At 50.6% G+C, this 12309-nt stretch overlaps 1 protein-coding gene across 1 annotated transcript in view; it reads left to right on the top strand.

Annotated features, from left to right (window-relative positions):
• The window catches only part of WNT3A (Wnt family member 3A), a gene marked incomplete at both ends in the record, with an annotated part of 40443 nt that extends 29033 nt beyond the window's left edge, over nt 1-11410 (top strand). The window contains 2 exons of the mRNA XM_081295951.1: nt 6412-6677; nt 10931-11410. Of these exons, the coding sequence (XP_081152077.1) occupies nt 6412-6677; nt 10931-11410 (746 nt within the window). The remainder of the gene's footprint in view (nt 1-6411; nt 6678-10930) is intronic.
• Between the last annotated feature and the right edge of the window lie 899 nt (nt 11411-12309).

Below are 12309 nucleotides of genomic sequence, written 5' to 3'. Positions count from 1 at the left end.
GTATTTTTAGGAAGGCCCTTGATTTCGGTTCACGGGAGGTCTTCTGACAGTTAGGTGCAGGCTGTGCCCCTTGAAGGTGGAGCAGTGCCCTCAGGGTCCCATGGTGCCTGTCCATTGCTGGGATGCTGATGCCATCCCTTGCTTAGGGTGTCTGCTGGGTCTCCAGCACACAGCCACAGGCCACAGGTCTCTCTTTGTGATCCATCAGTGTCGTGGGGAGCTGCTTGGGGATTAGTGACTTCAGAACACACCATCTCTCACTTCTCTGGCCTGCAGCTTCTATGACGGCCTTGCAGCTGGGGATTTCTGTCCTAGTGGTCTGACCCTGTTTGCAGAGCCCTGGCATCTCATTTCTTCCTGAGCCAGTTGAAGGCCAGTTTCAGGGCTTCCTCAGCTTGGCCAGCCTGACATTTTCTGGAAGGAACCTCACCTCCTCATTTGACATCAGAGGAAACTGAGACTCAGCAGAGAACACTGATCAATTTGCTGGTGATAGAGCCAAGCAAAAATGAGGTCCCTTCCCTGTGTCTTAAGTCCTGAGCTCCACCCTCCCTCCCCTGCACACCCTTGCCCTCAAGTGTGTCTGCCAGCCTTGTGCTATTTGCCTAAGTTCTGATAAGCAGGGATCTCTCAGCCCTTATCCTGGGCAGGGCAGGGGCAAGGCCTAGAGAGCTCTGGTCCCTGGTTCTCCTTATCTCTCAGGGTCTGTTCAGAAGACAGAGAAGGGCAGGGAGCAGGGACCAGCTGGGAGACAGCTCCTGCAACAAAGCGGGTTTTCTTGTCTGGGTCAGAGCATTCAGGAATTGGAGTGTCAGCCTGGAGAAGGTCCACAAAACTTGGAGTGAGAGAGGGCAGGTGGAGAAGCCGAATGTGTTTCTCCAGGAGGTCAGTTAGATGCTCCCTCTGGGCTGCCGTGGGAGGGGCAGCCAGGAAAGCTAAATTGCAAAATCCCCCAGGCCACTTGCTTAGAATTCCTAACCCAGGCTCAGGGACAGCAGGGAAGGGTAGGCCAGTCCCAGAGGGTTAAGAAGAAAGTATGCCCAACCCCTACCCCAGAGGGGCAGGGAGGGAGCATCTCAGGTCCTTGAAAGATAGGATAAAGCCAGGTGTGGTAGCCAGCCTATAATCCCAGAGACTCTGGAGGCCCCGACAGGAGGATCACAAGTTCAAGGCCAGCCTGGGCAACTTAGAAAGACCCTGTCTCAAAAAATAAAAGAGCTGCAGTATGGCTTAGTAGTAGAGCACCCCTGGGTTTAATCCCCTGTACCACAAGTAAATAAATAAATAAATAAGATAAAATTTTTAAAAATAAATAGAGATAGATTAAGGAGGGGTCTCTGTAGAATGGAGGCAGGAGAGAAGTGGCTGGTGTCTGGCATATACTGGCATCTACCTACTCAGTGCCTTAGGGCCTGGGAAAGGCCACTCCAGGCCTGTTTGTGAACTGAGGATTCATATGAGGAAAGGAAAACAGGAGGACCTTAGGAAGGTGCAAGGAAGTGGCCACCTGGCAGGGGGACTATCCTGGGTCCACCAGAGGACATGGCTCACCCAGTGCCATTAGCCTGGGTGCCTTAGAACAGCAGGAGCTGGCCTGCTGAAGGTAGGCTCGCTGCCTACCCCAGGGCTCCTACCCTTTCCTCTGGCCCCACAAACTTTGAGTAGCTTTGTTCTCCAAACTGGAAATGAAAGGTGAGCAAGACACAATCCCTGCCCTAGGAAGTGTCCAGGCTGGGGACACATCACAGGAGCAGTGCAGGTCCAGTTGAGGAGCAGTGGAGGCTGGTGTAGGGGGGACCCCCCAGCTGGGAGATCTGGAGGCTGTCAGGGGCCATACCAGCTACAGACAACATCCAGGACCCTGGCTGCTGCCCCATAGAATAGATAGGACTGTGGCAGGCACAGCCTAAGCCAGGGAAGAACTGGGAGCAGCAACAGATGGAAAAGCAGGGTCACGCAAGGAGTAGCCTTGCAAATCTTGGGAAGTGCCACACTGTCATTTGGCTTTATACAAAGAACTTGGCTTGTGTGGCAGGTGTGCATGTGTGTGTGTGTGTGTGTGTGTGTGTGTGTGTATACATACGTGTGTGTGTCAGAGGAGTTATATGGAACTGGGGGTGCCAAGCCCAATTAGGAAACTCTTTGGGGTCCAGGTGGGAGACAGACTCACAGAGAAGGGCCTAGAAGGGTGGAAGAGACTGGGAGACCCCAGGGCCCACTTGGGAGAGTAGAGAGTTCCTTTCTGGGCTCCCAGCTGGATGCAGGAGCTGTCCAGGCTCTTGGTAGAGCCCTAGGAAGGGTAAAAGAGCAGCTGGGGTCTGTAAAGGGTCATCCAGGGAGTGTGTGCAAATCCATGGAAAGGGTCACCAGGTCACCCAGAGGGATCCAGGGAGGCTGTGACCAGTCAGCCAGGGGAAAGGTGGCAGGAAGCCACCACCCAAAACACTTTCTGATTTGTGAATCCTCAGATTGGGGGAAAGCATGCTTCAGGTGATGGACACGTGGACATGTGCTGAGCCTTGCAGTGTGTGGGTGCCTGCTTACTGCTCCCGTGCCCTGCCTGCCTGGGCTTTGGGGCACACGAAGCTGTGGGGCTTCCCTCCCAGGACTGAGCTGCAGAAGGTGTGGAAGCAGCCCTGCAACCTACCTGCTTGCCCTGGGACAGAGCTCCTGGGCAATTAAGGAGGCCACAGCCTTCCAACCCCAAGGGGCCTGAGGGAACGTCTGCTCAGGAGGAGCCTGCCCGAGAGACCCTCCACACCCCTTCCTGTCCCACTGAGGGAGGTCTCCTGCTCTCTTCTTCCTCCTGACAGCCCAGGGCATCAAGGAGAGAGAGATAAGAAAAGGTCCCTGCAGGACCACAGCAGAGACACTAAGAAACCGCGCAAGGGTGTGTGAGCCCCCAGAGACCTAGGCCTGTGGCACTGGAAGCCCAGAGCATTTTTTAGCTAGGTTCATATAATCCCTGCTAATCAGTAGGTCAGATTCTCTTTCATCTTGCTCTGGCACTTTCTCCCACTCAGAATGCCATGCTTAACATACAGCAGGTGCTTAGCACACCTACATCAGATGGCAGGTGGAGAAGAGAGTGACCTCCATGGACCACAGGGCCCACATCCCCCCCACCCAGCAGGCAGTGACTGGATACCTGGCAGCAGAGGCTGCATGCACTCAGGAACAGAGGTACCACTCATTCCTGCATCTCCAAGCCCAGGCTGTCTGAAGGCCATCTGCCTCCCTTGAATCCCAGCCCCCCACACCGACAACCTTCTCACAAACTCCAGCCCTCCTCAACTGCCCTTCCACAAAAATACCACCACTTTCCTCCTCAGCCTCAGTTTCCCTGTTTTAGGAAGAATCACGGAACACTAGGTAGCTCCAATATTACACATGAGCCAATAGTGGCCAGCATATATTCCCTGTAGCCCTCAGTGGCCATGGGCCCAGGCTGAGGGCAGTGGAACTGGCACAGGCAGAGTGTGCACTGCAGGCCACTGGCCTTGAGACAGTTCCAGAAGAGGCATCCCTACACCTGGGCCTTGCAGGTTCCTGGAGTGAGGGGTGGCAGAGAGGACGGTGAGAGCAGGTTGCCACAGGCAGAACAAGAGTTGCACTGGGGGGCGGGGTGGTGGTCTCCACATGGGTCCCAGGCCCAGGACCAGGTAACTTCTGTTTTGCTGCCTTCTTGCAGCCCCATGATTATTTTGAGGTCCTGTTACATTAGTTACTACTTATCCACAGGGATACACTGCAAGACCCCCAGTGGATGCTGAAACCATGGATGGTACCATGCCCTCTCTAAACCATGCTTTTTTTTTTCCTGTATAAACTTATAAACCTGTGATGACATTTCATGTTTCAGTAAGGTACAGTAAGATCTTAACAACTAATGCTGAAATAAAGCAGTTTGTAACAATACACTATACAGAAGTTAAGCAAATGTGGTCTCTCTCAACATATTGGTAAGTTTTCCTTTATGAGCTGTGGACCTCATATTTTTCTGCAGTCTGAGGTATTACAGGAAAGTTACCATGTGTTTCTTTTTCCTTCTTCTTAGCAACCTCAGCATACTCTTTCTTTCCTTTCCTTTTCTTCAGATTGAGAACTTGCTCCTTTTCACATACAAGAGGCATTTAATAAATACCTTCTCTTTGGCATATCCAAATTGCCAGCTTCACTGCTCTTGCACTTTGGGGCCATTATTAGGTAAACAAGGGTAACTTGAACACAGCATTGTGATATTGCAACTGTCAATCTGATAACCATGGTAGCTACTGAGTAACTAATAGATGGGTAATGTGTACACGGTGGTTTCACTGGAGGAAGGGATGACTCACACCTTCACAGGACTAAGCAGGCTCCTGTGAGATTTCTTCACATTACTCAGACCACTGTGTTGTTTAAACTGGTGAGTTCTTTCTTCCTATCTTTCCTTCTTCTTCTTCTTTTTTTTTTTTTTTTTTTGTGGTGTGTGTGTGTGCGCGCGCGTGTGCACACACACTTGGGATTGAACCCAGGGTTGCTTTCCCACTAAGCTACATCCCTAGCCCTTTTTATATTTCAATTTGAGTCAGCAGCGTGCTAAGTTGCCCAGGGTTGGTCTTGAACTTGCAATCCTCCTGCCTCAGTTTCCTGAGCCTCTGGGATTTCAGCATGTGCTACCATGCCAAGCTATGACTTGTTTACTTCTGAAAATTTCCACTTAATATTTTCAGACTGTGGTTGACCATGGGTAACTGAAACCTCTGATAAGGGAGCTACTGAATTGCTAATTGAATTCCGTGGGATGGACATGCCATGGCTTTTCATCTATCTACCTGTTGATGGACACTTGGGTGCCTCCCATTTGAGGCTGTCACAAGAGCACTGCTGTTACCTTTGTCTTGTCTTAGTGCAGATGTGGGCTTCTCTAGGGGAGGGACCCAGTGACTCGGTGGGAATACGCCTAGCTTCTGGAGTTGCTGCCAGCATGCTCTCCAAGGGACACACTGTGTCACTGCCTCCTCCTTGCTGTTCTCTGACTCTGCAACTCCAGCTGTTTCTTGGTATAAGTGGAGCCTCTGTTGATTTTGGTTTGCACTGCTCCTTGCCAAGGAGTGTTGAGCATGTGCTTGTAGACCCTTGTGCACTTTTTAAAATTTCACATATTTATGATACACAAATACATCATTTAATGTTCAAACCAGGGCTTTTGGCATATCCATCACCTTAAATATTTATCATTTTCGGGGCTGGGGATGTGGCTCAAGCGGTAGCGTGCTCGCCTGGCATGCGTGCGGCCCGGGTTCAATCCTCAGCACCACATACCAACAAAGATGTTGTGTCCGCTGAGAACTAAAAAAAAAAATAAATAAATATTTAAAAATTCTCTAAAAAAATTAAAAAAAATATTTATCATTTTCGTAGTAAAAACATTTAAAATCCTCTCTTTTAGCTCCCCCCTCAACCTGGGGAATCGAAACCCAGGTCCTCATGCATATCAGACAAATGTTCTATAGCTGAGACTCATCCCCAGCCCCTCTCTTAGCTATGCTTAAATATTCGATGACTTTTGCTCACTGGGCTCACCCTGTTGTACATGTTGTCACTCATATGTGGAAGCTGAAACATCTGTTCTCACAGAAGTGGACCAGAGGCTGGAATGGGAGGGAGAAGGGCATTAGGGAGAGGCTGGTCAAAATTGCAGTAAGACAGCAGGATGGCTCTGGTGGCCGCTGTCGAGCCCTCTGCGCACTGAAATAAAGCAGTTGTAACAATATATTATACAGAGCCATCCTTCTGTCTTACTGCAATTTTGACCAGCCTCTCCCTAATGCCCTTCTTCCTCCTGTCCCAGCCTCTGGTCCACTTCTATGAGAACAGATGTTTCAGCTTCCACATATGAGTGACAACATGTGCTACTTGCCTTTCTGTGCCTGGCTTATTTCGCTTAACATGATGATCTCCATTTCCATCCATGTGGCCAATGACAGGATTCGCTTTTTTTAAGGACTGAACAGTCTTTCACTGCGCATACTACAGAGCGATAATAACCCAGATAGCATGGTATTGGCATGAAAACAAACCCACACAATGCAGCAGAGCAGAGACCCCAGGGATAAACCCACATATTGACAGCCGATGATTTTCAACAAGGCGCCAAGAACGCATACTGGGGAAAGGACAGTCGTTCCAATAGATGGTGCTGGGGGACTAGAGATCACCTGCAGAGGAAGGAGACTAAACCACACCAAAGACAAACGTGAGACCTGAAATGTCAAACCACTGGAAGAAAACGGGAAACGCTTCCCCACCTGGTCTGGGCAGGACGCCCCACCCAGGCCACTCCTCCCGCTCTCCTAGGCTGGTGGCTGCGCGCCCTCCCCCAGCCTCCTGCCAGCCCCACCGACCCCGTCCCTCCTCTCTCCGCAGCCACACGGGAGTCGGCCTTCGTCCACGCGATTGCTTCCGCCGGCGTGGCCTTCGCGGTGACGCGCTCGTGCGCAGAGGGCTCGGCCGCCATCTGCGGCTGCAGCAGCCGCCACCAGGGCGCGCCCGGCGAGGGCTGGAAGTGGGGCGGCTGCAGCGAGGACATCGAGTTTGGCGGGATGGTGTCTCGAGAGTTCGCTGATGCCCGGGAGAACCGGCCGGATGCCCGCTCCGCCATGAACCGCCACAACAATGAGGCTGGTCGCCAGGTACGTCCCCGGGATCAAGGGTCCTGGGGCAATGGGGGCTTCCTCAGCAGGGCGAGCGTCTGTCGGGCAGTATGGCGGGCGCGGGGAGGGCTGCCTGCGGTGCCCAGACTGGAGGTCTGTCACATCCTGTCCAGCAATGCCTGAAGGTCAGCACTGTCCACCTGCGCTCCAAACATTCCCTGCATGCCTATGGGATGGCGAGGCCACCTGTGTGTGGGGTCACTGGGAGGAGGGAGGCCTTCATGATCCCCTGTGCCATCCAGGGAGAAAGAGAGCCAGGCAGGGGAGTCTGCAACCAGGACATGCACACGAGGTGACCATTCACCAAGGGGAGGGAGACAAAGACAGGAGGACAGGTGGTGGATGGATAAGGGCAAGCAGATATTCATGAGAATGTGAAAAACAAAAGAGGAAAGGACAAGAACAAAACGTTGAAAGCTTCCACCTTTTGCCTGGAGGTAATAGGATCTTGCTGTTTGCATCAGGGTTTCAGGAAGAAAGACAGACGCCTGAATTTTCTTGTGCAGAGGGCTATTTTCACTGCTCGCCCTCTTCAGAGAGTAAACTTCCAGACCATGAACACTCCATGTCTAGTAGACCCAGGAATGAAAGTCTATTTTTAAAGTATTTTATACCCATTGGCTCCCATTGTCCATCTTCTTTTTTTATATATATTTATTTTTTAGTTGTAACTGGACCCAATGCCTTTATTTATTTATTTTTATGTGGTTCTGAGGATCGAACCCAGGGCCTCACACATGCTAGGCGAGCGCTCTACTGCTGAGCCACAACCCCAGCCCTCTGTCTAGCTTCTTGTAGCCAGGAGCAACCTCTTTATGTGGCAGGAGTGTGGGGTGTATTTCAAAAAGGGTGAGCAGGGGTCTCTGCCTGAGGGACACTAAGCACAACTGAGGGAGAGTTGCCAACATGAAAATAGTGTCCGCATGTGACGTTCAGACCTTCATCTCTCTCCTGAAACCCCAGTTACAGGAGCAGACCTTCATTAGCTTCAGGCAGGAGGATAGAAGAGTCTCTCTGGTAATCCAACCCATCCAGAAGAAAAGGCTTAAGATACTCATGGGGGAGTCCCTAACAAAATAAGGCAGCCTATCATACTTCAGTGAGCATCAAAGTTGACGCACCCCCCACACACATGAGGATTTCCAGCAAGCTACTCAGTGTAACACTTTCAGTGTGTGCAGACAGCCAGGGACCACCAGACACCTAAAGAAAGCCTCTGCTACCAACAATAGTTAAGAGTAAAATACACGAACAAGAACAGAACTTAAGGGAAAGAGTATTGTAAGGAGAGAAGAGAACTTCAAAAAACTGTCAGTATCTACAGAGAAACAATACACCATATCCATGACATTGGAATAGGATGTAAATTTAAATAAAAGTCAGAGGGAAAAAAAGAGCTATTTGTAATATAAAATATGAATTTTAAAAATTCAGAATATCTTAGCCGGGCATGGTAGCACATGTCTGTAATCCCAGTGACTTGGGAGGTGGACACAGGAAGATTGCAAGTTCAAAGCCAGCCTCAGCAAAAAGTGAGGTGCTAAGCAACTCAGTGAGACCCTGCCTCTAAATAAAATACAAAATTGGGCTGGGATGTGGCTCAGTGGTCAAGTGCCCCTGAGTTCAATTCCTGGTACTTACTATCTATCTATCTATCTATCTATCTATCTATCTATCTATATATATATATATAAATTTTGGAAGATAGTTAAGACACTTTCCCATAAGACAGAAAGAGCCAAAAATAGCCAAAGAGATGAAAGATAAGCAAGAACAGAAAATGTGGCAGGTCTTTCCAACAAACACAAAGATGAATACAAAGAGGAGCAATTTAGCCCATATATATATATATATATATATATATATATATATATATACACACACACACACACACACACACACATACATACACACACACACACACACACACACACATACATACACACAAACACACACCAAAAAAAAAAAAATCAGGAAGTTTCCCCAGAACTGTCAGTGGCTGAACAGCAAGGAGGAAAGACCCACAAGACTCACTGATGTGAAGTTCAGAGCCTACAACATATTGAAGCCCACTAACTTTCAGGAAGAATGTTTGGGTTTATGCAAAAGATCAGGAATCAAAATTGGATCAGACTTCTCAGAACAACAATGAAGGTTAGAATAAAATAGGGTAATACCTTCAGAACTCTGAGGGACAAAATGGTTTAAACCAAGAGTTTCAGACCCAGCTAAACTATACATTAAACAGCATATGCAGTAGAAAATATTTGTTTTCAGATATACATATTTTACAAAATTTACCAGAAGTCATCTTCTGGCAAAAAAAGATATCTCCAAGAAGATGAAATTTATAGAATTGATAGATGCATAAGCATCCTGAAGAAAGCATTTAGATAATTAAGGAAGAATTGGAGGATGAATCAATGACAGATACAATAATAACAGCAAAGAGAAAAAGTCATGTGGGAAAAGAAATAATACACCACATGGCTTCATGGAGTATGACATTTAACATGGGGCTAACACCATCAGCAGAAATGTTGATCTTACTGAAATTCTGCTATAGTTATTAGATTGGGGAGGGGGAGAGTTGAGAAGTGTGGTTGGGTGATGAGACAGAGAACCAAATTTCCATCTCATCGTGAGAAGCCCCCTTGGCTGAGTTACTCATGGTAGATGGCACCGTGGTGGGAGGACAAGTGAGAGGGAGAGATCTCATAGAGAGACAGGGAGCAGGGAGGGCCAGGCTTGATTTTCTATAAACCCTCTGACAAGAACTAACCAGGGCCCACAAGGACTTTCTCAATTTCTTCCTTCATCACAGACATTATAGAAGTAGAATCAGCCAAGGGGGTCCATAAGGAGGGACATCACAGGCTGCTGCTTTGGGAGCCTTGAGTCTGACAGGAGTACCATCCTTCCATAGGAACGTGATGGCTCTTGGGGCACATGGAGAGGGCCTCTGTTCTGCCTGGGATTCCTGCAGGTGAGCTGCACGGAAAGAGCAGGCCCCTCAGTAGGAGACACAACAGGGGCTGTGTCCCCAGTGAGCTAATACCTTCTCACCTCTTTCTATTTAAGTGTATTTTTATTTTTAATTGACATATAATAATTGCACATATTTTGGGATACAATGTGACATTTAAATACATGTATACAATGTGTAAAGATCAGAACGAGGTCACTGGCATTTCTATCACTTCAAACGTTGATCATTTCTTTGTCCTGGGAATGTTCAGAATCCTCTCCACTGGTCATTTTGTGGTCAACACCATAGTTACCCCCACTTCACCATGTCACATTAGAAGTCATTTCTTTTGTCCAACTTAGGCCTCACCTTTTAAAGGTCTTACTATCTCTCCACATCACCACCCTGGGGGCCACCCTGGGGACCGAGCTCCCAGCACATGAACCTTGGGGGAAACACCACATCCAAACCATGGCAGCCCCACGCAGCTGACATGTCAGGTTAGGAATGAATGCAGTCAATACCCAAATCATGAAAGTGATCCTCTACATCCTTCTCTTCATTAAGTCCTGGGAATCCAGCATTGGGTTTGCACATGCAGCACTTCTCCATTAGGATTAGCCATATCTGGAGGGTCATGAGTGACCAGGTCCTACCAAGTCAACAGTGTCGCCATAGACAGTTCTGAATGCCAGCTGCCCCTTTGCCTTCACCTACACCCCTTTCCCCAAAGAAGGAAAGGGAGGCTGTGTTCCCACTGTCCTCCTGAAGTCCCACCTCTCCTGCCTTTCCCCAGAGAAGAGAAGCATTTTCTATTACCAAACACACTCCTCATCCAGGCCCTGCCCAATGTCCTCAGGCCCCCAAGGCCTCCCTGAGTCCATAAGGGATCACTCCCAGGGTTCCTACTCAGAACTCCCAGCCCTCAAGCAACTATTCTGGGCAGCCCTCCAATTCTCCCTCTTTGGATGAAGGTCTTCCTTCTGGCATCCACAGACCATGACACGTATGATTTTAATGTCTCCCATCACACCCACAGAACATACACAGAAAGGAAGCCTCTCAGGTCCTGTGACTTAGAGGCCTTGGATCTGGCAGGACAGACCTCTGGGCTGGAGCACTAGTTGCTATAGGGAAGGTGGTGGTGCTGGGGGAGCACGAAGGGCCCTGCGGGCTTTATGGAGCAGGGGGGCTGCAGGCAAAGAGCAGAGAGAGAAGCAGCAGGGGGTTGAGCAGACCCTGACTCACATGGGCACTTCTGCAGGCCATTGCCAGTCATATGCACCTCAAGTGCAAGTGTCACGGTTTGTCGGGCAGCTGCGAGGTGAAGACCTGCTGGTGGTCGCAGCCCGACTTCCGCACCATTGGTGACTTTCTCAAGGACAAGTATGACAGCGCCTCTGAGATGGTGGTGGAGAAGCACCGCGAGTCGCGCGGCTGGGTGGAGACCCTGCGGCCGCGCTACACCTACTTCAAGGTGCCCACGGAGCGTGACCTGGTCTACTACGAGGCCTCGCCCAATTTCTGTGAGCCCAACCCGGAGACCGGCTCCTTTGGCACGCGCGACCGCACATGCAACGTGAGCTCGCATGGCATTGACGGCTGCGACCTGCTATGCTGCGGCCGTGGCCACAATGCGCGCACCGAGCGGCGCAGGGAGAAATGCCATTGCGTGTTCCACTGGTGCTGCTATGTCAGCTGCCAGGAGTGTGCGCGCGTCTACGACGTGCACACCTGCAAATAGGCAGCTCTTCCGAGACCGCGGGACAGGGCTCCCACTAGGGCCCGACCCCCACCTGGAGGTGGGCTCCTCTCTGACAGGGCAGGGCTTAGACAGGGGCAGGTGGAGTTACTCCTTGGACAGGTGGGGCTGGTGAATGAGCAGAGGTTGCTTGACTGGGTGGAGCCCCTTCCAGTAGAGCCAGGCTCTGAAAGGGGCGAGACTTCGGAACCGGTTTCTCCCTGGAGTGGAGCTGCTGTCCCAGGCCCGGCTTGAAGGGAGGGACCTGCGGGAACTGGGCCCCTGGAGAAGGGGCTTTTTCCTGTTTAAGTGGAGTTCCTGACTGGAGGGGGCCTCCCGTGGGTGGGACTTTGGATGGGGCGGGGCTCCTCTCTGAGGGTGGGGCTTTTCCTGTGGGGCGGGGCTCCTGAGGGCCCACTACCCTCCTCTCCTACCCGCTGAGCAAAGCGCATCCCCTGATGAAGTGAGCTGCAGAGACCCCGCGGGCGGCACTGGATCCCCGTTTCCATGCTTCTGGAATCTGGGAGCTTTTCTCCAACCCCTGTGCACCTCTCTCTCCACCTAGGGACTCCCACTCTCCCCACTGGGACCCCTCTGGAGGAAAGTCTCCGGCGTCCCCTCGCCCTCCAACCCTGAGAACCCAGCTCAGACCTGGGAGAACTGACTTGGTAGAGGGTGGCTGGAGAGGGGGGTCTGAATTCCTGAGCCTCTTCCCACTGAGGCCTGCCTCTGGCCTGGCCTCCAATCCCAGGTCTCTTCCAGGAAATGTGCCACTGTTCCCAGCCCACTGAAGTTCCTGTTCTGGTCTGGGCTGTGCCCAGCCCCCAAGGCCACTCAGAGATGAGTTCTGTGAAAACTGTTGGGGCATCAGTGCAGACCCTGCCTTAGACAGAGGATCCACA

Source organism: Spermophilus citellus (assembly GCF_964194105.1).
Source record: "Spermophilus citellus genome assembly, chromosome: 1".
Lineage (NCBI taxonomy): Eukaryota > Metazoa > Chordata > Mammalia > Rodentia > Sciuridae > Spermophilus > Spermophilus citellus.
This window is presented reverse-complemented; position numbering and strand designations above follow the sequence as displayed.